The sequence below is a fragment of the Microtus pennsylvanicus genome, chromosome 18 (assembly GCF_037038515.1).
Source record: "Microtus pennsylvanicus isolate mMicPen1 chromosome 18, mMicPen1.hap1, whole genome shotgun sequence".
In the NCBI taxonomy this organism is placed as follows: Eukaryota; Metazoa; Chordata; class Mammalia; order Rodentia; family Cricetidae; genus Microtus; species Microtus pennsylvanicus.
In genome coordinates this window covers 13,450,231-13,476,286 of record NC_134596.1, presented here as the reverse complement: position 1 = coordinate 13,476,286, position 26,056 = coordinate 13,450,231, and the positions used below count along the sequence as shown (strand labels likewise).

At 42.4% G+C, this 26,056-nt stretch overlaps 1 protein-coding gene across 1 annotated transcript in view; it reads left to right on the top strand.

Annotated features, from left to right (window-relative positions):
- The window catches only part of Herc2 (HECT and RLD domain containing E3 ubiquitin protein ligase 2), a 154,660-nt gene that overhangs the window by 535 nt on the left and 128,069 nt on the right, over positions 1 to 26,056 (top strand). Inside the window, exons 2-9 of the mRNA XM_075952430.1 lie at positions 127 to 219; positions 14,059 to 14,173; positions 17,584 to 17,721; positions 19,459 to 19,678; positions 21,405 to 21,505; positions 22,418 to 22,574; positions 25,056 to 25,166; positions 25,700 to 25,871. Of these exons, the coding sequence (XP_075808545.1) occupies positions 148 to 219; positions 14,059 to 14,173; positions 17,584 to 17,721; positions 19,459 to 19,678; positions 21,405 to 21,505; positions 22,418 to 22,574; positions 25,056 to 25,166; positions 25,700 to 25,871 (1,086 nt within the window). The 5' untranslated portion in view covers positions 127 to 147. The remainder of the gene's footprint in view (positions 1 to 126; positions 220 to 14,058; positions 14,174 to 17,583; positions 17,722 to 19,458; positions 19,679 to 21,404; positions 21,506 to 22,417; positions 22,575 to 25,055; positions 25,167 to 25,699; positions 25,872 to 26,056) is intronic.

Here is a 26,056-nt window from a genome sequence, read left to right as displayed (position 1 = left end):
CCCCCGCCCCCCAGCTCTCCTTTTCCCCTGTTTTCCCTTCTCTCTCTGTGCTGCGTTGAACTGCAGAACGGTGTGAGTAACAGTTTCATAAGCTATGGGTCTCCAACGTTTCTGTTTGACTTGCAGGCCCGACCACCGGGAGGAAACATGCCTTCTGAGTCCTTCTGTTTGGCTGCCCAGTCTCGACTTGATTCCAAATGGTTGAAGACAGATATCCAGGTGGGGTTGGCGTGTTGTGGTGTTCTTCGTGTGTCTCCGTCTTATAAAGTTTTTGGTTAAGTAGAACATGTGAGTGGCTAGCAACTAGATGTTGTCTGAGGAGGGTTATTTCTCTTAACTTACAGTGTAACGTTTATTATGACTGTTGAGGTAGATGGATCTGGTCTGAGGAGGGTTATTTCTTATAACTTACGATGTAACGTTTATTATGACTGTTGAGGTAGATGCTATGTGGTTGTGTTTTAATTAAAGTCATTTGTAAGTGCAAGAAACTTGAGAGCTAGTTATGCAATTTTTCAATTTTTATCGGGAGTCTTTCTTTTTCTTTTTTAAGACAGGGTTTCATATTCCCAGGCTGGCCTTGAACTCTCCATGTAGGTGAGGATGACCTGAAATCCAATCCTTTTGCCTCCACCTCTGGACTGGTAGCGTTTCAGGCATGTGCCACCTTGTTGGGTTTCTGTGGTGCAGTTAGGCAAGAGCTTGACCAGCTGAATGCCATCCAGCTCTTGCCAACACTCTTAGTCAAGACGTGGCTGTTGTCAGTTTGTTTTTTCCTCTCTTATTTTTAGACAGGGTCTTTCTATGCACCTCACCATGGCTGGCTGGCCCCTGTCTCCTGAGTGCTGGGATTAAAGGCATGTGCCACCTTGCCCACCAGTGTTTGTTTCTTCCCGATACTTTTGAGAAGATTGTTAGCTGTGCAGGGAAGCAGTGAAGTGATGTGTAGTAAGTTATCATTTTCTGCGATTTTGTGTTTCTGATTCTGGAGAGATGAAAGTTTAGTTGAGCTATTGGTTTTGTATAGATTACAGCTGTAATTAAGAGGAATGCTCAGATTTTTGACCAGGAATATGAGAAACAGAATGCTGGCCTGTGTCGTGATGTTTAGTAAAGGAATTACAAGTGTCAGGAGATTATGAGATAAATGATCACAATAAGATTTTTGAGGCTGATTCTTTATGAGCTACTTGCTGTTTATACATAGTGTAGAGGGGTATTTTTGGACCTCCGTTACCACAGACATGAAAAGGTGTTTAAGTTGTGTCTGCTGTCTGTGTCCTTTCCTCTTCGGGGGCTAACCATATTAAATATTTGTCAGATAACTCATTTTTATAACAGTTTTGCTTAGAGATCATTATATAGCATTCACGGCTGTAAGGTAGTGTAAGCAGCCTTTGATCATAGAGTTTTGTAATCAAGCCTCTTTCTAATTTCATAGTCCCTTCAAACAGAGTGTCAGTAGATAAGAGGTGTTGAGGACTATTGTAGATGACTGTTGTGGATGACAGGTGTGTTGAGGACTGTTGTACATGACTGTTGCAGATGACAGGTGTGTTGAGGACTGTTGGAGATGACAGGTGTATTGAGGACTGTTGGAGATGACAGGTGTGTTGAGGACTTGTAGATGACAGGAGTGTTGAGGACTGTTGTATATGACAGGTGTATTGAGGACTGTTGGAGATGACAGGTGTGTTGAGGACTGTTGTATATGACAGGTGTATTGAGGACTGTTGTAGATGACAGGTGTGTTGAGGACTGTTGGAGATGACAGGTGTGTTGAGGACTGTTGGAGATGACAGGTGTGTTGAGGACTGTTGGAGATGACAGGTGTGTTGAGGACTGTTGGAGATGACAGGTGTGTTGAGGACTGTTGGAGATGACAGGTGTGTTGAGGACTGTTGGAGATGACAGGTGTGTTGAGGACTGTTGTATATGACAGGTGTGTTGAGGACTGTTGGAGATGACAGGTGTGTTGAGGACTGTTGTACATGACTGTTGCAGATGACAGGTGTATTGAGGACTGCTGTAGATGACAGGTGTGTTGAGGACTGTTGGAGATGACAGGTGTGTTGAGGACTGCTGTAGATGACAGGTGTGTTGAGGACTGTTGGAGATGACAGGTGTGTTGAGGACTGTTGGAGATGACAGGTGTGTTGAGGACTGTTGTATATGACAGGTGTGTTGAGGACTGTTGTAGATGACAGGTGTGTTGAGGACTGTTGTAGATGACAGGTGTGTTGAGGACTGTTGGAGATGACAGGTGTGTTGAGAACTGTTGGAGATGACAGGTGTATTGAGGACTGCTGTAGATGACAGGTGTGTTGAGGACTGCTGTAGATGACAGGTGTATTGAGGACTGTTGTAGATGACAGGTGTGTTGAGGACTGTTGTAGATGACAGGTGTGTTGAGGACTGTTGGAGATGACAGGTGTGTTCAGGACTGTTGGAGATGACAGGTGTATTGAGGACTGTTGTAGATGACAGGTGTATTGAGGACTTGTAGATGACAGGTGTGTTGAGGACTGTTGTATATGACAGGTGTATTGAGGACTGCTGTAGATGACAGGTGTGTTGAGGACTGTTGGAGATGACAGGTGTGTTGAGGACTGTTGTAGATGACAGGTGTATTGAGGACTGTTGTAGATGACAGGTGTGTTGAGGACTTGTAGATGACAGGTGTGTTGAGGACTGTTGGAGATGACAGGTGTGTTGAGGACTGTTGCAGATGACAGGTGTATTGAGGACTGTTGTAGATGACAGGTGTGTTGAGGACTGTTGGAGATGACAGATGTGTTGAGGACTGTTGTACATGACTGTTGCAGATGACAGTTGTGTTGAAGACTGTTGTAGATGACAGGTGTGTTATTCATGGTGTGAAGATAGATAGGACTGAGCTAAGGAGACTTAAGTGGTTTGTTACTTACCCTTTGTTTGTTGTTTAAATACCTCTTTTTTGTTTAACTATATGTGTCTGCTTTCTTTTTTGTCTTTTATAAGCAACTTAGATAGGTGAGAAATAAGTGATTTCTTATTATGAAATATTGAGAGTCAGACAACTTTAAAAAACATTTAAGTTTTATTTACTCCTGTGTGTATATGACAGGTGTCATTGTGCTCATGTGCAAGGGTACACATATGCCACCCACATGTGTAGAGGTTAGAGGACAGGCTCTGTTGGTCCTGAACGTCCATGTTGTTTGAGGCAGGGTCGCTCTCATTTGCTGCTCTGTGTGGTCCAGGCCAGCTGGCCCGTGTGCTTCCACAGAAATTCTCTCTGCCTCCTGTCTTCCTGTAGTATTGGATACTGAGATTACACATATGCTCTGCTGAGCTTGGCTTTTTATATGAGTTCCGCAGACCTAAACTCATGTTGTAAGGTTTCTTAACAATTGCTTTTTCTTGCTCAACCAACTCCCCACCCCAAGACAAATTTGCTTTTTGTGATTGGTATACTTTGAGACGCTTGTTGAGGTCAAGAAAATGTTTTAAGGGCTGGGGGTTTATAGCTCCGTGGTAGAGTGGATTCCTAGTGTGTTCAAAGCCTTGGGTTAGATTGTTATCAATGCAGAAAAACCAAAACCTGAAACCATACCCAAAAAACCCACATCAAACAAAAACAGAGAATCTACTCCCTTTACTTAATGGGGTTGTGTTTTCCGCCTTAGTAATCAAACTGAATAACTGCCAAATGTGAGTTTAGTATTTTGATTCAAAACTAGCTTAATAATGCACTGATTGTCTCTGAAGAGTCAGATATATATATATAAAATGAAGCACTAGTCATTCTTAGAGTACATATCACTTTATTCAGTGGCATACTAGTATTTCACCCTTCTTAGACATTAAAAAAAATTTTTTTTAAAGTCTTCCCGCTATCTTCCAAGAACAAGTGACTAGGTTTTGGTTACATGTCAGAAGGAAATGTGTTTGGTGATACAGATATGTAAATGGCTTGTGCACTTTCTCTATCATTGCTTACTAAATATGAGGGATGCAGACTGGGCAGTGGTGGCACACACCTTTAATCCTAGTACTTGGCGGGGCAGAGACAGGTGGATCTTTGCATTCGAGGTTAGCCTGGTCTACAGAGCTCCAGAACAGCCAGAGCTACACAAAGAAACCCTGTTTTGAAGAAAAGAAATATAAGGAATGCATGTTGTTCTCTAAGGCTTAGACCCAGTGTCCCTTTTTGGGATCCTGGCAAACCCACATTGCACATACTCATCTTACGCTGGCCGACTTTGCCTTTGTGTGGGAGGTGGAGTATGAGTTGTTTTCCCGGACTGGGAATTTCCTTATTTCCTCTTAGGCTTTTGTATTGATATACAGTTAATAAATAGTATGTGAGAAAGATATACATATGTATGTATACGTGTAAATTTTAGCCAGTTCATTTTTATAAGCTTATTATGTTTGAAATATCCAAGAAATGTTAATAACTTTAGAAAGGAAATGTTCTTGAAGTAAGAAAAATTTAACATGTGTATAATAAACATAGAATCTTGGCATAGATATATTATTTTGGATATTACAGCCAGCAGTTTTTAATATAGTGTCCATTGTAGGCCAAGAACCCACCTGGCTTTCACATACACAAACACACACACACACACACACACACACACACACACACACACACACACACACACACTTACAGCATTGTGGGCTGGGGAAGCGGCTCAGGAAAGTCAGAGAAGAGCTTGCTGGGCAATTTGAGGACCCAGCTCTGATTTCCACCACACACGGTGGCTGTGGTGACCCTCTTGTCATCTCAGTGCTGTAGCTGAATGATAGGTGCTGGGTTCAAGGGAGGCTTTCTGTGTCAGGAAATAGGGATCGCTGATCTCAGCTTCTGCTCTCCAGACACATTTGTGTGTGCATTTGCACACATCAGTCCACCCATGCATGCATATACATGCCAAGAAACTCCACACTTGAATGTTTAGCACTCCTAATTTTTATGTAGATTTATTGGGGCATTTAGTGTTCATTATTCTCGAAAAGGCAATATAATAAAAGGGTGAAATGTATGACCTTATTACTGTTTATCTGAGCTGGTTGTAGTTTTTCAGTGAGCCAAAAAGAAAATTACTTACAAGACATAGTAGTACGTTATACTTTCAGACTTTTGTTTCTTAAAACTTTTCTTTTGGCACTCTTGATGAAAGACTAAGGGTATGTCTTTGAGCATGAGACCAGATGGAAATTTGTTGTTCTTTCTTACATAAGCTACTTACATTTTCTATTTAAGGATTCTTTGAAATGGCACGTGAAATTGGATATGCCTGAAGCACCTTTTTTTAACCTTTTCATTTTGAAAATAGTGATAGACTCAGAAAGTTGCCAACAACATAGTAAGATCAGTGTGTTCCCTTTAACCAGATGCTCCCCGTGTTATATTTTGTTTGACTGTGGTATACTGTCAAAATCAGTAGTTTGCATCCTTACCGTTCATATGCACAGTGCTGTGCCCTTCTGCCTTAGAGTCAATTCATGTAGCTGTTCATGTAGTCAGTTCAAGAACCCGAGTGGTGTTCTTGGTGCTGCCCTCTGTGTCACTCCCTCACAATCTGAGCTCCAGCACTGAGAATCAATCTGGTCTGTCAAGTTATCTTTAGATTATCGTATGGTGCGTGGTTTTTCTGATGTCAGCTTTGTTAACTTAGCATAATGCCTTTAGAGTTTTTGTGTTAACCAGTAGTTAAATTCTGGATCACTTATTTATCTGTATTTGGCACATAGTCATCAATTCAAAATGGTTAAGCTCAAAAGTGCACTTAAGAATTGAATGTTGACTATGAATACTGTCATATTATGCTTAGACATGTCAATAGATCCAAAGGTGTATGCACATGGACATCTGATGAGTGCTGCTCCTAGGTTGTGACTAACTGGCTGGTTGCTGATATGCTCACATAAAAGAGTGTGGCCAATGTAGGGAATCTGATGTCTTTGGGATTCTCTTCCCTGTATCTAAGTATAATCGCCTCAATAGAATAGTATTGTTAATAGACTTCCATAATGAAAGTTAGGGTTTGCTGTTTTTGTGTACGATATTTTGTTGGGTTGATTGAAGCATTGTGCGGAGTTATTGACTTGGGTGTTCCTATGCTGTTATTAAAAAGAATCTTCAAATACAAACTTGGCTCTGCTGTTCTAGTTTAAGGAACATACACAAAAGACAGGGCTTCACTATTTGGCTCCTAGACTTCATACCGCACACATTCACAGAGGAGTGCATCCTCTCTCTCTGTAGGACCTAGACTTCACACTGTACACATCCACAGAGGAGTGCATCCTCTCTCTCTGCAGGACCTAGACTTTACACTGCACACATTCACAGAGGAGTGCATCCTCTCTCTCTGCAGGACCTAGACTTCACACTGCATACATCCACAGAGGAGAGCATCCTCTCTCTCTGCAGGACCTAGACTTTACACTGCACACATCCACAGAGGAGAGCATCCTCTCTCTCTGCAGGACCTAGACTTGACACTCACAGCCTCCACAGAGGAGTGCATCCTCTCTCACTGCAGGACCTAGACTTTACACTGTACACATCCACACAGGAGTGCATCCTCTCTCTCTGCAGGATCAAGACTTGACACTCACAGCCTCCACAGAGGAGTGCATCCTCTCTCTGCAGGACCTAGACTTTACACTGCATACATCCACACAGGCGTGCATCCTCTCTCTCACACAGGACCTAGACTTCACACTGCATACATCCACACAGGCGTGCATCCTCTCTCTCACACAGGACCTAGACTTCACACTGCATACATCCACACAGGCGTGCATCCTCTCTCTCACACAGGACCTAGACTTCACACTGCATACATCCACACAGGAGTGCATCCTTTCTCTCTGTAGGACCTAGATGCAAACTTGTGCTCCTCTCTCCTGCAGTGAGTTCCTATTAACTACCTCCAAATTCTTCAGTTTTATGCAGTGTAAAGTAGTTGATAGTGATTTGCTATAATAACTTTCATAGATAGTGTGGCTTTTTATTGATGCTTTTGATTATATGCACTTTGTAAATCTTGTTAGTCATTTTTAAATTAAAAAATATTTATTTTTATGTATGTGTCCTAGTGAGCTTATGCCAGGAGTGTATGGGTTCTCCCAGAGTGCATTTGATCCCCAGGCTGGAGTTAAAGGCAGTTGTGCACTATCTGATGTAGGTGTAGGGAACCAAATTCTGGGAAAAAGGATACAAACTGGTGGGACAGGCTTATAACCCCGGCTTCTTGGGAAGCTGAGGCAGCAGGGTTGTAAGTTCAAGTCCTTTCCCTGGGCACCTCAGTAAGGCACTACCTCAGAAATATCCAAGCGCAGTGGGGAGAAAAGGAAAGGCTGGGAAGACTGGAGGTGGAGATCTCAGTGGTAGGGTGGAGTGCTTGCCTCACGTGAGATCGGCCTGGACTTTAGTTAGTACCTCAGGAAGGTTTCTCCTGGCTCCTGAGAAATGAGTAGAGAAAGGAAGTTCTTTGATATCACATGACTATAGATCTGCATAGAAATAGTGGCCTGGTGTGGTCATGGAGGCTCTGCCTGGACTCCTGTGTGTTTAGGGGATAGGAGCAAAGACTGGGAGAGCATCATATAGATAAAGTTCGCACTGCAGTATTTTACATCACTCTATGGGGTCTTTCTTCTGAGACAGGGTTTCTCTGTGACTTTGGAACCTGTCCTGGAACGTATTCTTAGGCCAGGCTGGCCTCGAACTCACAGAGATCTGCCTATTTCTGCCTCCCGAGTGCTGGGATTAAAGGCGTGTGGCATCATCATCTAGCCTACTTGGGTTCTTTCTATAGAACCTTTAATGCTTTTTTCTGCTGAATCAATCACCGATACCAACCTCTTGAATGATTCTGTCACTTGCATTGATCAGTTACTCTGGCTATAGGTTGGTGTATTTTTGCTAAAATGTGATTAAATGTTGAGCATTATAAATATACTATGTTATGCTAGATTTTGTTTTACATCTTTATTTTTGAGGTTAATTTTGTTTCCTAAGTTGACTCTATAAATTTTTGATCCAAGTGCCTCAGCCTTCTGTGAGAACAGGCATCCATTATAGTACCTGGCTGTGGATTTAATTTTAGCTTAAATTTTTTTTAAAAAGGGATAAACAAAGGTTGGGGAGAATGGGGGTATGGTTAATGTACAATATGTATGTGTATGAAAATAAAAAAATCTGGATGAGTTTTGCTTAGGCATATATGTCATTTGCCTGAGATCAGTTTTGGTTCCAGGCTCTGTCTTAGTGCTTAGTTAGGTTGGTCCATATAGCCTTTACTCTTAGATAATTTGTCTGAACCACTGCGGCTGGGCCCTTCCTAAGACTAGTGATGCTTGGCTGGGGGATGCTCTCACTGTTGCACTTGGGTTGTGCTGATGAGGCCATGCTTCATGTCTGTCTGTTGGTTACCGTTTCCTGTAGTCCTTCACATTTTGTTCCTCAAGACGTCCAGCCGTGCCTTCCAAGAAAAGATGACTTGCCTTGTACGCAGCTTCTGTCCCTTGCTCTTCTGGGGCGATGTCAACACATGTCGATCACACACAGGGAACTGATGACAGAACAAAGTAACTTCCTGCCAAAGTCCAACATGGGATCTCTGGCTTTCTAGATTGGGGCTGACTCAAAGGCTGCTTGCTGCATCGCTGTAGGCCTCTCTCCCCCGTGGGCACTCGTGGACACTCACCCTGGAGCCTGATAGATGTGCCCGTCTCTCTCTAGGTGTCTGTTCACTATGTCTGTAGTCTCGAGGAGGGTCCTTGTAAATCTCGGTAGTTTCAAGGACCTTCTGAGACTTGTAAGTTAATTACTTCTCAGTCTTCTGAGCTGCTCCTCTTCCTTTCTGGGTGGAAGATTTCAGTTCTGAAAAACTGCTGCATAATTGTGGTGGTGGTCTGAATGAGCGACACCCTTTGTAGGCGGACGTATTTGAGCACTTACTCCATCCGCAGCTGGTTGGTCTGTGAGGTGAAGCTTTGTTGGAGAAACGCTGTGCTGTGGGTGGGCTTTGTGACGTTCAGCCTCATCCTACTTCAGCTCTGTCTTCTTGCTCAGCTTCCTGCTCCCATGGCCTGTCTCATGCTGCTCCTGCCATTATAGACTTCCTCTTTTTTTTTAAAAAAAAATTATTTATTTTATGTGCATTGGTGGTTTGCCTGCATGTATGTCTATTTGAGGGTGTAAGTCCCCTGGAACTGGAGTTGTGAGTCACCATGTGGGTGCTGGGAATTGAATTCAGGACTTCTGGAAGAGCAGTCAGCGCTCTTTAACTGCTGAGCCGTCTCTCCAGCCCCATTATAGACCTTCTTTCCCAAGGCAAAATAAGCTCTTCTATAAGTCACTTTTGGGTCACAGCAACAGAAAAGTAACATAACGGTCCCACACCACCCCAGTGATTAAAGAATGGGTTTTTTCCCTCCCTCCCTCCCTCCCTCCCTCCCTCTTTTCTTTCCTTCCTTTCTTCCTTGTGAATGTAGCATCTCCTCTGGCTTAGTCTTTAACTATTAAAATGTTTCATCTTTTTTTTTGCTGTTTTCTGTTTTTGAAGCTAGTCTCCAGCTTTCTGTGTAGCTGAGGTTGATCTTGAACTTCTGATGTCCTGGTTGTACCTTCTGAGTGCTGGAACTGCAGGCGTGCATCACCATACCTGATTTATGCAGTACTGGGGATTGAATCTAGGGCCTCTCAAATACTAAGCAAGTGTTCTCCTAGCCCACATTTTTACAAATTCACTTTTGAATGCCAGTGTCTCAAAAATCTAGGCTGTATTCTAGAGCACTGATAGGTGGTTACCAGCCAGTCTGTGGCTGTCCTAAAGTGCAGTTGGGGCTGAGCATAGTGCCCACTGTCTCTATTGGAATGTTGGCATTTCCTGTATCTATCTGAGATTTCTAGATTTAGCCTTCTTTCCTGGAACACTCTGCTAAGATCTAGGTTTATATTCATGGCATATTAGTAGGGAGAGCTGTTAATGGTGAGTAATTTATTCATCGAGAAAAGGTTCGTTTTGACTAGGAGCTTTGATGATTCCACCTCATGGCTGATTGACTTGATTCTTTTTTCTGCACATCATAGGGTAGCATGTATAGCAAATTTGATCATCATATCAGCCAAGAAGCAGAAGGAAGACACATAGCTTGGGGTTCCACAGTCTCCTAAGTAACTAACTAGATGACCCAAGTAGGATCACTGTCCTATTTAGGGTTCCTTTTGCTGTGATGAAGCACCCTGAAAAAGCAAATTGGGGAGGGAAGGGTTTATTTGGCTTCCACTTCCATGTTGCCATCCATCAGTGAAGGAAGTCAGGACAGGAATTCAAACAGGGCAGACCTGGAGGCAGGAGCTGATGCAGAGGCTGTAGAGGAGAGCTGCTTACTGGTTTGCTTCCCATGGCTTTGCTCAGCTGCTTTCTCAGAGAACCCAGGATCACCAGCCAAGGGGTGTCATCCACTTCAATGGGCCTTCCCCATCAATCATTAATAAAGGAAATGCTCTACAGGCTTGCCTGCCTGCATCCTGATCTTATGGAGGCATTTTCCCAGTTGGGGTTCCTTCCTCTCAGATGACTTTAGCCTAGGTCAGTTGAGTGTGAACAAACACTCTAGTTCCTTTCTGTAATAGTAGCCCTCTGAGGACCAAGCTGCAGCTGAACCTTGCGGGACACTTACCTAAACCGTAGCATTTGTGTAAATCTCTACAGTTAAAAGTGAACCAGTTCTCATTCCTGTTTTTATTGTCTGTCTTTCCTTACTTCTCACACCCGATCTGAACACTGATCTGAACTTTCTTTGTCGTGATTGATTGGCTCTTGGCTCTGACTCTTTTACTTTATGTTTTCATTGTTTCTTCCTCTTTCTCCCCCTTTATACATGGAGGCTTGAAAGGCTCCTGGGTTCCCTTGAGATCCGAGCATGAAGGTTGAATGTAACTCCTGTAACATAGCGCAACACCTGAGCCTCAGTACCTGGCCTCTATGCCTGTAGCCATGTGTGTGCACACACTCACACACATTCCTAAATTTAGCCTGCTCAGTCTAGATAATGTTACTTCTGTGTTGTTTTCAGGGCTGACCACTTGGTACTGGATAACTAATTGGTGTGCTCTGCCTGGGGAAGACTGTGTTCCACCCTCAGCATTCCTTAGTTGTCTGTAGCTCTTGTACAGGGTTCACGTCCTGTGGGCTTTTTCCTTCCATGTTAGCATGTTTGTTGTTGTTTTTGTTTGGCTCAAAAGGTATTTTTTAAAAAATAAACCTGGGTTATTTTGCTTGTTTCCAGTTGCAAGTTTTGTTTTTGTATACTGTAACTTGAATTAAAAATAAATGTTTATTTTATCTGTATGGGTGTTTTGGCTGCAAGTATATTTATGCATTATCAGCAAGCCTGTGAACCACCATGTGGGTGCTGAGAATCCAACCCAGGTCCTCTGGAAGAGCAGCCAGTGTTCCTAAGTGCTGAGCCAATTCTCCTGAAACAGTTTGTTTCACACTTAGAAGGAACACTCACTGCTTTTATATTCTTTGCTTCCTCCATGTTCCATAAGTGTTTCTTCATACATAATCACTATGTCTTATTTTTGATTTATCTTTTCAGAGCATGTGTATGCATGTATGCCCCTACTCCCCTTTTGCATGTTACATGAAATTTAGTATAGTGAATATCCAAAGCAGTCTTGAGGGAAAAGAGCAATTCTGGGAGTTTCAATACTTAGTTCAAGTTATACTATATAGTGATAGTAAGACAGACACCATGATAATGCCACAAACCCTGACTGTTAGAGTGCAGCAAGGAGCCACACAGGTAGACACATAGCTAGAGCCGTCAGGCTTCCAGAATGATGCTGAAAGCTGTGACTCTACGGGGAGAAGGCTGAAACTTGTCCTCTGCCTTTTATCCTGTATGAAAACCAGTGAAGTGGACCAAAGGCCATATTGTAACACCAGAAACTTTGAAACTCCTAGTAGGAAATAGTGTGGAAATACTTGAAAACACAGACATAGAGATTATTATTTAAAATAGTACCTCAGTGGGGCTGGAGAGATGGCTCAGTGGTTACCTGTTGTAATAAGGAGCGGCGGCTGGGCTGCGTCCCCAACACCCCAAGCTGCCTGCCCTGCCCGGCTAGCTTATGCCCCAAATAATTACACGGACACTGTATTCTTTTAAACACTGCTCTGGCCCATTTCTAATAATCTATGTAGCGCCCCTAGGTGCGCTTACCGGGAAGATTCTAGCCTAAGTCCATCCTGGGTCGGAGCTGGGGCATGGTGTGCGTCTTCCCTGGAGCAGGTAGCATGGCGTCTCTCCTGCGTCTGCTCTGGAGAGGAGAGCTGCGGAGTCTGACCTCACTTCCTCTTCCTCCCGGCATTCTGTTCTGTTTACTCCACCCACCTAAGGGTGGGCCTATCCAATGGGCCTAGCAGTTTCTTTATTGCTTAGAGCCAATGAAATCAACAGATTGATATGTGACACTCCCACATCACTTCCCCTTTTTCTGTTTAAACAAAAAAAAGGAAGGCTTTAACCTTAACATAGCAAAATTACATATAACAAAACAGTTATCAAGTAAAAGTTACATCAGAAACATTTATACATATAACAAAATTGACCGTAAATCTCTATCAATAAAGCAAAATCTATACTAATGCAAATTATTCATACCTATATCAGTTACCCATTCCTGTGTATAAAACCTGCCATTGTGACACATTCCTGTAATCACACAAGAAAGATTAGAGCTGGAGGCTGGACTAGGATGCCTAGTAAGAGCCTGTTTAAAAAAAAAAAAAACCAAACAAAACCCCTGATCCACTAATGAAAGTCAACGTGGTGTACAGTGACATATGTGCTCTTTCACCGTTCTGTGTTTGTTCTGTGATCTTTGACATGTTACTTGGTTATAAATAAAGTAGATAGTTCATTGTTTTATTATTGAATAATTGAATAAAATAAGGGGAACCAGGGTTTTTTCTCCCTCTATATATAATTCTTTAAGACCCTGTTGCTGAAGACACTATACATTTTGCACACAGAACTTGAAGAAATTGAGCTAGAACTGACTTGAAAGCCCCTCTGTGAGGACTTACTCTCATCATATCTGAAGATATATTGAAGCTTCCAAGGGACAAAAGGAATCAGTAGTCCTACCCAGCCATGAGACCTGCAAAACACAGCTATCATAGGCCCACTAAGATATCCCCCGTGGTTCAACAGTTGAACTTTGATTTTGGAGTAACTACCAGCTGCCTAATTGTATTTGCAACCAGCTTAGTAGGCCATTCATGCCCAGTACTGTAAACCTTCTCAATGCCTGTGCCTGGAGTAAACTGATCTAATTTTTAACTGTATTCCAAATACTATCCTTGTATCTACAGGTAAGTGTAGTTCTCACCCCTTATCAAGGAAGTTTCTTTGGTAGCAGACAGAGGCAAATACAGAAATTCACATCTGGTCAGACTACAGAGAGAAATAACCGTGACTGACACAACATAACACCCTCACCTAAGGCTAAAGGAACATCATGGAAGAGGGGGTGGAAAGGCTGTAAGAGCCAGAGGACCAGGGGCCTCCTATGAGATAGTGTCTCCTAGATACAGAAGGGATGCTGTAACTATAACAATGCAGCAGTGGTGTTACCTAAACAAGTCTCTACACAGTGTTAGCACCAGTGGATGGGGAGATTTCACAAGGCCCCATCCCACATCAAGAGCTATAGGTAATCAATGCCTGCTAAGAGAATCAGTTTTCTTCAGTGCTGAACCCCCTGATAGGTTATCTGCTCCCAAGGTCAACCCTAAACATATGAGCAACATTACATTGGCTTAGTAAGTAGTGTATATTTTATATATGTGTGTATAGATATGTGCAATATATGATATATGTATATAGCTATAATTGCAGAAGAAGAGGTCATGAATTGAGAGGGGCACATGAGTTGGAGTAGATCGAGTACTCAACATTTTCAAAAACAAAAAAATTAGAATAAAAAAGATTCATATGGATCTCTCTTTAAGTTTATCTTTTTGCATTTGCCAGCTCGCATTCACAAGAGATGGACTCTGTGGTCTGTGGAATGAAATGGTTAAAGATGGAGAAATTGTGTACACTGGGACAGAGTTAACCCAAAATCGAGAGCTCCCTTCTAGGAAGGGTAAGAACTTTTAATGAATACTTTTTTAATTTTGTAAATATCATTATAATTGCATTTTAAAGTAAAATTTTAAAAATGTGTCCGTGCCTGTGTGTGTGTGCGTGTGTGTGTGTGTGCGTGCACAGGTGCTATGGTGTGCATGTCCGGACAACTTGGGAGTTGGTGTTCTCTGCTGTGTGAGTGTGCGCGTGTGTGTGTGTGCGTGTGTGTGTGTGCGTGTGTGTGTGCCTGTGTGTGTGTGCGTGTGTGTGTGCGTGTGTGTGTGTGCACAGGTGCTATGGTGTGCATGTCCGGACAACTTGGGAGTTGGTGTTCTCTGCTGTGTGTGTGTGCGCGTGTGTGTGTGTGCGTGTGTGTGTGTGCGTGTGTGTGTGCCTGTGTGTGTGTGCGTGTGTGTGTGTGTGCGTGTGTGTGTGTGCACAGGTGCTATGGTGTGCATGTCGGGACAACTTGGGAGTTGGTTTTCTCTGCTGTGTGAGTCTTGTGGATTGGACTCAGGTCATCTGGTTTGGTGGTAAGTGCCTTTACATGCTGGACTATTTCCCCCTCCCCCTTTAAAAATTGCACTTATTTATTTGTGTGTGTAAATTGCGTTTTCCAGAGACTGTAATATGCTAGAAAAAGCACTTGAACTTTGATCTTGATACTTTGTTCTCCTTTTGATGATTTTTGTCTAGATGTTAGTTAATATACCAAGCTGTCTGGAGTTTTTGTTTGTATTAACTAGTGTATAGCTAGTAGGAAGTCATGAATAGCTTCTCCTTTAAATTTTGAAACAGATCTTCCTACTAACTATAGATGTTGATTATCGTGAGATTGGGTGCAAATTATTCCTGACTAAACCTTTTTCAGGGAGGAGTAATCCTGTTGAAGCCTCTAGTGCTCAAAATTCACCATGACTCATGTGTTCTTGGTGTACCTGGCCGTTGAAATCAGCACCAACACTGTGAAAGGACATGGATGCCAGCACTTACTCCAGATTGTCTATCTGAAAAGCCTGGGTTGAGGCTCACTGCAGAGTCTGTTGAGTGTCATTCCAGTATCGAGGCATTGTTACTGTTAGCATGTATGTCTTTTCTCCCTGTGGAATGGATTGGTTACTGTTGACTGGAAAGTGTAGGAGGAAAACTATTACTAGGTTATGTTTTTGGTTACAACATCTATTAGAGTGAGCTCTGTTTCTTGTGTTTATGTGGAAGTTTCCATATACATGCAGACTCTCCCAAAGGTATATACAGTGAGTGGATGCAAATTCATCCCCACAGTCTTTGGCTCACCTTGTTTATTACATCACTGTGCCCATTCGTGGTTGTGTCTCATCTGCCTTCCTCACATGCTTCCTGCATATTGTTACCTTGAGTTTTTTAATAAAGTTTTCCTTTATTAGTGTGTGTGTGTGTGCTTATATTTGCAAGCAGGTGCACATGAGGAGGTCAGAGAATAACTGCAGGAATCAATTCTTTCATCTTGACTTTTTTTTTTTTTTTTTTTTTTGGTTTTTCAAGACAGGGTTTCTCTGTGGTTTTGGAGCCTGTCCTGGAACTAGCTCTTGTAGACCAGGCTGGCCTCTAACTCACAGAGATCCGCCTGTCTCTGCCTCCCGAGTGCTGGGATTAAAGGCGTGCACCACCACCGCCCGGCTCTCATCTTGACTTTTGAGGTAGGGTCTTGTTTCTGCTTCTCTGTGGCCCCAGGTTAGCTGGCCCCAAAGCTGAAAGAAACAAATATGAAGCAAAATTTACTTTTTGTATCAAGCCTAGGGATTTGAGCATGCTAGGCAAACACTGTGGTCATGCTGGGCAGACACTCTGGGCTGTGCTACAGTAGCCTACAAAACTTGTTTTCAGTAATAAGGCTTCTTAGTATTTAGGATATGGAGCAGTTAGGGTTGATGTACAGAAAATGTTAGCAGAACAGCATTTGAAGTTTAGCACACAGGATTTTGCAGAACTCTTAATTTTGTTTTCTTTGAAATTGGTCAACTTACTCCTCTTGGGCCTTTTCTTTTGAATCATTAGCAACTGTCTAGGTCCTAGGCTCAGTTGTTTGAACAAAGACGCCTTGGGTATTTTGTACAAACGCCCTTCAACAAATTGACGCCCATGTGGCCAACTAAAATCCATTTAAAACCTGAGAGGGCTTGCAAAGGAATTCTAGACACTTTATAAAACAAAGTTTAGTTAACAGAAAATTAGTGATTTGGTTGGTGTGAAACACACACATATACTCTAAGATATAGTATATATGTGTATATATATGTAATTTATGTGGTTATTTTAGTTAGAGCCTTTTATGACAGGACTTGTTGACATTTTAGGGCTAAGATTCATCCCATCTTCTCTTCACAGCCATGTGTGGGGTTTCAAGGCATGTATTACTCTTTAAGGTTTTACAGTGGCTTGAGGTGGTAGTTTTCAGCTTTTCTTTTGTGCCTCAATGCTCCTGAATTATATTTCAATGACAATGGTCCTTCGAATGTACTTATTATTTGTGTGTGTGTGTGTGTGTGTGTGTGCATGTGTGTGTGTGTGTGCATGTGCCATGGCAGGTATGTGGACATCAGAGGACAGTTACCACTTTTGTGTGGGTTCTGGGATGGAACTCACATTGTCATCTCAGTGGTAGTGGTCTTTTTTTTTGTTTTTTGTTTTTTGAGACAGGGTTTCTCTGTAGCTTTGGTGCCTGTTCTGGAACTAGCTCTTGTAGACCAGGCTGGGCTCCAACTCAAGGAGATCCGCCTGCCTCTGCCTCCCGAGTGCTGGGATTAAAGGCGTGCGCCACCACCGCCCGGCATAGTGGTCTTTATAGCAGTGGTTCTCAGCTGGCAGTAGAGGAGAACACTGGACAGTTAGAAAATGATTTTAGAGTTATCTCCTAGTTCTTCCTGTGGTCGTCCAGCAGTTTTGAGCCACTGGAGTAAAGCAGTTAGTGTGAAATCCAAATAGATAAATGCTAAAGACAGTGTGAAATCTAGTAAGACATTGAAAAATGTTAAAAAAGAACTTCATGCTTTAAAGAATTTGAAAATCCCTTATATTGTATTATTTCATTATTGAGTAAACTATACTGAATCTTTTGCAGTTTTAAGTCATGCGATTTTTTTAAAAAAATAAAACATTGAGTTCTGATGTATGCTGTAACTTCCCATGTTTGGGTAGAACGTTTGTAGAGATTGGCAAGAGTTGCTCTCCCAGCCTCCTATCTCTTTCCTTCTCTCCTTCCCTCCCTTCCTCCTATCCTTCTTTTGAGTCAGGGCCTCCCTCTGTAGCCCAGCTGGCCTGGAACTTACAGTGTGGCCCAAGGTGGTCCTGAACTCATGTGCTGGGGATTATAGGCATGAGTCACCATGCCCAGTTTGACTGTTGCATTTTGAAAGACAATTATGGACATAAGCATTTTTAATTCTCCAGATGATGGTGCTGATACTCAGAGTGGAACCAAGAAAGAAGATCTTACTGACAAAGAGAAGAAGGAGGAGGAAGAGACACCTGCACCTGTGTATAAAGCCAAATCAATCCTGGAGAGTTGGGTGTGGGGCAAACAGCCAGGTATTATACTTTCTGACAGAAGTGGATCAGGTTTTTGTTTGGTAATGGAATTTTCTAAAATTAAAACTCATATTACAGTAAAATATATCTGATATAAAGTATAAGAATAAAATGTATCTGATAAAAATATAACCATTATAACCATTTTTTAAGCACACAGTTCATATTCTGGTACAAAAGCATTACCACCCATATCCATTAAACTGTTCCCTAGCCCTCTAGGCAACTACAGTTACCTTTGGTGTCTGCACTTCATTCTTCAAAAGCACTCCTCATAAATAGACTTAGTCTTTATTCTTCTTATCTAGCTTATTTTGCTTAGTATGTATTTAAATTTATCCACGATGTAGCCTTTTTGGTTTTTCAAGACAGGATTTCTCTGTGTAGCCCTGGCTGTCCTGGAACTCACTCTGTAGATCAGGTTAGCTTTGAGGTCAGAGATCTGTCTGCCTCTACTTCCCAGGTGCATGCTGTGACCTTTTAAAATGTTAAATAATATTTCACTGTTTGTGTTTGTGTGCATACTTTGATTATGTTCTGCAATAGTTGGTAGACTGTTGGGGTGCTTATCTCCCCCATTTTTTGGTAATAATAACCTTTATTTAAAATAGCTTTAATCTAGGAAACGCATTTTATGTGAATTTCCAATTAGCTACTAGAGTCAGAAACAATAAATAAACAAATGAAACCAGAAAAAAGTACTCTGTAGAAAAAGTACAAAAGGAACAATTGTACTTGTGAAAAACAGTGAAGATATTAACTGTCAGGTGCCTGTACTAGTGTGAAGGTTGTCCCTCCTAGTGAGTGCCACTGTCAGCCTTGAGATCTGATTCATTGTCCTTGTGCCCTGAGTAGATGAATCTGCTGCCATGGACATGGTTGTCCAGTCTGCGTGAGGTCACTGCTTAGTTCCGTATGCATTCCCAGGTACACTGATCGTGTGGAATACTGTGGTTAACTTTTTCCACACACAGGTACAGTGTTTTCCAGAGCCACACTGGGTTTCCATTCTTTCTGTAGTCCACAAGGTTCTAATCTCCCCAAGTCCTTGCTCACATTTGTTGTTTCCTGTTGATAATATCCACCTTGATGAGTGGGAAATGGTGCGTTACTGTTTTGATTTGTATTTACTAATCATTAAATGATGTTGACCAACAAAAAATAATATTATGTTATTTTTAGGACAATGGGAGATCATCAGATTAAGTGACATTCAAAAAGATAAATGTTACATGTTTTCTCCAGATCTATAAAATCATGTGTGTTGGATGTGAAAATGGAATAGGAATGTGGCTAGAGTTTTTTTTTTTCTCTAGAAAGTGGGCTACTGAGAAGTTTGACTTTATAGTTTTGAAGATTTGTTTGTTCATTTCTGTGGGACTAAGCCTTGAGTCCAGGGCCTTCTGCATGCTAAGCAGTTGCTCTACAACCCTTCAGCTTTGTATTAGCAACGCTTACATGGTAATCGCAGAGAACTAGTAAATGATGGAAGCCAAAGCCATCCATGTCTTATGCTATACTCCACCGTGTGATTTTAGTCAAGTTACTTAACCCCTCTGTGCCTGAGTTTGGTGTGTGGACATAGAGTACTGCCAGCTAATATGTGCACAGTGCTTAATGCTTTGGGCGTGTTGTATGCTTAAGTGTTTCTACTGCCGTTGTCTAATTTCTCAGTGTTATTGCCAACCATGCCCAAGGTCTTGACAAGCTGGACTGTTTTCTTATCTTGTGTTCCAGATGTGAATGAGCTGAAGGAGTGTCTTTCTGTGCTGGTTAAAGAGCAGCAAGCCCTGGCTGTCCAGTCAGCTACCACCACACTCTCGGCCTTGAGGTTGAAGCAGAGGCTGGTGATCTTAGAGCGCTATTTCATTGCCTTGAACAGAACTGTTTTCCAGGAGAATGTCAAAGTTAAGTGGAAAAGCAGCAGCATTTCCGTGCCTCCCACAGAGAAGAAAAGGTAATGCTAACAAGGAAGAACCCTGGTGACATCTCCCTGTAAGTTCTGCCTCTTTTGTTTAAGACAGTTTCTTCATTACTAAAGATGCTTCTAGACACATGGCTTTTAATTTGTGGGTATTTATCACTTCATCAACAAATTTGCCCAATGGTATTAACTAATAACTACTAGAATATTTAAGGCTCATATAAAACTGTATTTTTTCCCCCAATGTAGCTGTGAAAATTCTTGTCCCATGAGAACAGAGTGCCAGGGTAATTCATGTTTGATATGGTTACGAGTTTTGTCTTTCGTTGTGGTAGTTACGGCTTCCACTCCCTAGAGTGACGTGGTAATTGTGTATGCAGCAGGAAGTATGCTCATCTCTGCTTTCCTTTCTTCTCTCTTCTCCCTCTCTGTCCTCTCACCTCTCTTCTCTTCTCCTCCCCTTCCCTATTATATCATGTTGAAATCATTGTTGGCACATTTAGAGTAAGTTTTCACCTTAGCTGTGCAAAGGGACCTCTGGGTTTTCTTTCCATTTGAGAATAGGTGGGGTAGTTTTTCATTTCCTGACCACACAGACAGCAGCCCACAGTGATGGTCATTGGTCTGAGAGCTCTGTCTAGGTCAGTGGTTGATGCTAAGAGACTTATGCACACTTACTGTTGGTCATATCACCCTAGATATGGAAAGTGGTTTGCATGATCTATGGACTTAAGCATTGATGAGTTAATTGGGACATCTTTCATTAAGTGAAGGAATTCCTAAAATTAAAAAAAAAAACTTTTTGAGCTTATGGTAGGTTGCATTTATACATTTGTGCACACATGCACACATATGTAACAATAATTAAAAAAAGAGGCTATGGTTTTGAGAGTGGTTTTTATACTGGCTTAGAACTATAGGCTCTTTCTTGGGGGCCAAGATCCCAACTGTCTGAGTAGAGTTGAGCTTCATGTTTACACAGGGACAGTTTTTTTCGAGGGAAAATGTTAGCAATAGTTCTCCAAACTCTCCTGATCAGATTTAACATGTGTACTCAACTTTAAAGGGTTTCTTATATAATACACATATTTCTCATTCAGAAATTTATTCCCATATTACTGGCATCCAGTGCTTCCTCTGAAAGCAGCAATAACACTTCATCCTTCATAGTCACTTACAGTTGTGCACAGAGCTTCCCTGCACTATTCAGACCCTCACAGATAAGTGTGCACTGCCTCCCCTGCACTCTTCCGGCCCTCACAGATGAATGTGTACAGCCTCCCCTGCACTATTTAAGCCCTCACAGATGAGTGTGCATAGCCTCCCCTGCGCTGTTCAGGCCCTCAGAGATGAGTGTGCACAGCCTCCCCTACACTATTCAGGCCCTCAGAGAAGAGTGTGCACAGCCTCCCCTGCACTATTTAGGCCCTCAGAGAAGAGTGTGCATAGCCTCCCCTGCACTATTTAGGCCCTCAGAGATGAGTGTGCACAGCCTCCCCTGCACTATTTAGGCCCTCACAGATGAGTGTGCACAGCCTCCCCTGCACTATTCAGGCCCTCACAGATGAGTGTGCACAGCCTTCCCTGCACTATTCAGGTCCTCACAGAGACACTTTTCCTTTACAAGGGATATTTTATACAAAGTTTAAAAATTGAAACTAAAACCCACCATGGATCCTGATAGCTAAAGAAGACCATAGGTCACACCCTGGCCTACATTCTTATTTGATTATTTTCATGTTTCTCTGTTTATCTGCAGTTCCCGCCCCACAGGCAGAGGGGTAGAAGGACTCGCCAGAGTTGGGTCCCGAGCAGCACTCTCCTTTGCCTTTGCTTTCTTACGGAGGGCCTGGCGTTCAGGTACGTGTGTAGCCATTCTCTTCCCTTCATAGATGGGAGTTTTGAGTTCCCTGAGCAATTCTGCCCCAGCAAGTTCCTTGTTGGCCACCTACTAACTAGACTGCCAGGTTCCTGAGGCCCTCTCGGGGGATTTTCAGAGTCGTTTAATCTTTGTAGATGTCTTCATTCTCTTCACCTTGAGTTCTTCTTTGTAAGATCAGAGGCTATAGGGTCTTTGAGTTTTTAGGCCTATGGTTTGTTTGTTTGTTTTGGTTTTTCAAGACAAGGTTTCTCTGTAGCTTTGGAGCCTGTCCTGGAATTAGCTCTTGTAGACCAGGTTAGCCTTGAACTCACAGAGATCTGACTGCCTCTGCCTCCTGAGTGCTGGGATTAAAGGTGTGTGCCACCACTGCCCGGCTTCAGGTCTGTGTTTTTAAGAAGTGTTCATTTATTACAAACCCACCTTACCTCCTTCACTGTTTAATGACTTAGTAAGAAGTTATCAGTTGAGCACCCGTAATCTGAAAATATGCAATCTGAAATCTTCCAAAATCTCAAGTCTTTTGACTCATGATCTCATAAGTAGAGAAACTCACTAACCTCATGAGATAGGTTGCTGCCAGAATGCACCCACACCAAAGATGCTGCATGAGAAACCTCTGGTTTCTGTGTGTGAGATGTATATGGACACGGACACACACACACACACACACACACACCCCGACACTCCATATTTCAGGTAAGAGACCCTCAGTCTGTCTCACACATACTGCTTATATGAGAGATATCAAAGGTGGACTGGGATTTTGCAGCTATGGTACAGTTTGACCCATCGTGTGAAGAATCTCCTGACTGTCTTTTCACTCAAGGGGTTGGAGGCTCAGTGGGAGTGACTAGAACACTGCTTGTCAGCAATGCTTGTGTGTTGCTCAGGTGAGGATGCGGATCTCTGCAGTGAGCTCTTGCAAGAGTCCCTGGATGCCCTTCGAGCTCTTCCTGAGGCCTCTCTCTTTGATGAGAGCACGGTATCATCTGTGTGGTTGGAGGTGGTAGAGAGAGCCACGAGGTTCCTCAGATCTGTTGTGACTGGGTGAGTTTGCATTTTCCTTGCTTTTCTCTGGAATAGCTCCAGTGTGCTTGAGCCTCGTTCTCATCTCTTCTTATTGACTAGGTTTTGCTGCTGCGATTTTAGCATGCTTTTAAGTTCTTGCTTTTCACATTAACTTTTTTTTTTTTGAGACAAGTTTTCTCTGTGTAACAGCCTTAGCTGTCCTAGAACTTGCTTTGTAGACCAGGTTGGCCTCTCACAAAGATCTGTCTGCCTCCTGACTGCTGGAATTAATAAAGGCATGTGCTACTATACCCAACTTCAAAATTGTTTTTGCACATTTTATTTATTTGTTTTGTATGTGTGTGTGTGTGTGTGTGTGTGTGTTAGTTTTGGCAGTAAGTGCTTTAACTGCTGAGCCAGCTCTCTGGCCCACTCTCAGTTTTTTAGATGATTTAATTTATGATGATTGTGAGTCAAGAAGCTGTCGCATTGAATGTGATGGAAAATGCTAGACCTTTTTTTTTTTTGTTATTCGCTGTTTTCTGGATGTATTTGTTGATCTTCCCATCATAATTTGAGCACTTCTTGTATGCTTCCTGGTGTTAATAGAGAGCCACTGTTTTCGAGATTGTGTTTGCCTGGAAGTCTTGTAGATAATATATGAGTACATGGCTACTCAAGCAAAATGTTCTGACTAGTGCAGGGTCTGTAGCTCAGTAGGAGAGCAGTTGCTGAGCATGTACAACCTGGTTTGGTCCTTCTCACTGCAGAAAAGAAATGTGTAAACCTGTTTGTTAGTTTACTATTGCTGTACCAAGAACCTCCATCAACCAAACATAAGGAGGAAGGGTTTTGGCTGCTGGTTTCAGAGACTTGAGTCTATGATCACTTGGCCCTGTAGCTTTGGACCTGTGTCAGCAGAGTTCACCATGGAGGAGCCTGTCCTTTCATGGCAGCCACTAAATAGAGAAAGAGGAAATGTCAGGTTATAGTTTTGTCTTCAACAGTATACCAGCACTGACTAACTTTTGTACTAGACTCTACCTACTAAGTGGTCTGTCACTTTTCCATAATGTCATGGATTTGGGACTAGCCAGCAAGTACACAGGTGTTGGGCAGATGTTTATGATCCAAATTCTAGCATATAGCTATACTCTTATTTTTTGTATATGATTTTGATCAGAATGGGAGTTTTTGGGCAGCTGTACCCCTCCTTAGACAAACTGGGGGTCCTAGACTACTTGGTGGTCCCCTGCTCCGAGGCGGTTGCTATATTGAATTTAGTGTTACACAATTGGCATAACATACTATAGTCCAGAACTCTGAATTCAAGTGATCCTCAGCTCCTTGGTAGTTGTGACTATAGGTGTGTGTTTCTGCTCTTGGCTTCAATATGAATCTGTAGTTACATTTTTTAATGCGAAGAAAATAATACAAAATTAAGTACAGACACATAGAAGGAAAGCTAGGGTGCTCTTGCGTCTTCAACAGAAGTCATTACTATTTATTCCTATGATCGACAGGGATGCCTTTAGTCTCTTGCACATGAGCCATGAGTCTCTCTCCAAGGTTTGCTAGTGCAGGCTTTGCTGTAGGATTTTAAAGCTAAAGCCCTGAAAATAGCCTTGGAATTAAGTTTAAAAATCCAGTTTCAGTTATAGCCTCCCCTTTCCAATTTTAGGTCAGGGAATTTGTTATTTATTATCAAGCACAAAGTTAAAATATTTCTCTGATGTGAAATATAAATATGCATAGACAAGTGCCTTTAGATCCTCTGGTGGCTTCAAAAATTAATTCTCCAATTTTGTATGGGACAGTTGATGCTATATTTTATTCAGATTGAAAAAGTGCCCACCCCAAACCCCACATCCCTCCCTTCCCTCCCTCCCTCTATCCCTGCCTCCTTCCCTTGAGACAGGTTCTCATGAAGCCCAGGCTGGCCTCAAACTACTGTAGTCAGGGATGACTTTGAACTTCTGACCGCCCCCCTCAAGTACTAGGACTATAATGTATAATCCTGTCCAGTTTATGCAGTTCTGGGTTGGAATCCAGGGCCCTGTGCATGCTAGTGAAAGGTCTCCACTAACAAAGCCATAGCCCATTCCCATTGAAGACCTTTCTACTCATTTTTGTGCAATGGTACAGCTTACTTTATGCTTCAGAAACATAGGGTCTGTCTTCTAATGTACTATAATATCTAAAATCATGCATTTAAAAACACCTTTAGTGTCTGGGAAGTAGAGCTCAGTGATAGAGCCCAATACCCAGTGTGTCCAAAGCTCAAGATTTGATCCCTCATACTGGAAAAAGTACCCTCCCTATAAAGATGTTTCCCCCTCCCTCTCTCGCTCCCTCCCTCCTTTCCTCCCTCCCTCCCCCCCTCATGTATGTCTGTTTGTGTGTATATGTGTGTATGTGCTTGTCTTTTTTATGGGAGATTGAATGTCATTAGCCTGCTGGTAATTTTAAGTTTGCTGCTTTTCCTGATGTTGCCTAGCCTTCCTGTTGCTGTCATTCCAGGGATGTTCATGGGACACCAGGGACTAAGGGGCCAGGAGGCGTTCCTTTACAGGACCAGCACTTGGCTTTGGCCATCCTGCTGGAGTTGGCTGTCCAGAGAGGCACCCTTAGGTGAGTGGTCTGAGGCTCAAGGCATCTCAGGAGATGGTTGTGTGTCTAGACACCTGCTGTGATGTGAATTCCACTTATTTGTGGCTATAGCAAATTTGTAGTGTTCTATAGCTAGACCTTCATGCCAGGGCCCCGTGTTTATTCTTCTGCTAGTCTGCTCTGCTATCTTTTTTTCTTTTTAGGCTAATCTATCTAGTTGTCTAGAACTCCTTTGTAAGATGTTTCCCCTAAACAACTGTTTATTTCATCTTTCTGAAATAGGTTTTCTTCATTTATTGATTTAAGATTCTTGAAGTTTCATGTAGAAAGCACTACTCAAATGTCTTAGCTATTTTCATATCAATAGATGGCAAATGTCTTTTGCTAAATTCTTGGCATTGACTCAGTGATTTAACTGCCAAGAATTATTTCCATGATATTATGTTAGCATGTTCTCATATCATTTTCCTCTTATAATTCTAATTATATGTTTAGTTTTGATGTGGTATGACAAACAGTAACTTTTTTAGAGAGTAAATATCCTTCCTTTTCAGCCAAATGTTGTCTGCCATCCTGTTGTTGCTTCAGCTGTGGGACAGTGGGGCACAGGAAACTGACAATGAGCGGTCTGCCCAAGGCACCAGTGCCCCTCTTCTGCCACTGCTGCAGAGGTTTCAGAGCATCATCTGCAGTAAGGACATGCCACATGCAGAAGGGGATATGCACGTGAGTGTCACCTGGGGCTTGTGTTTAGGTGGCCCTTTCTTATTCTGTCTGTATTGAAGAACTAGTTGTATTATACGTAAGCCAGAGTGTACATCTATGGGAATAGATGCCTTTCAAGGTGTGTTTGCTTACTGGTGATAGCAGCAGGTGAGATGAGGCCGGTACAGGAGATCAGGTGCACCATA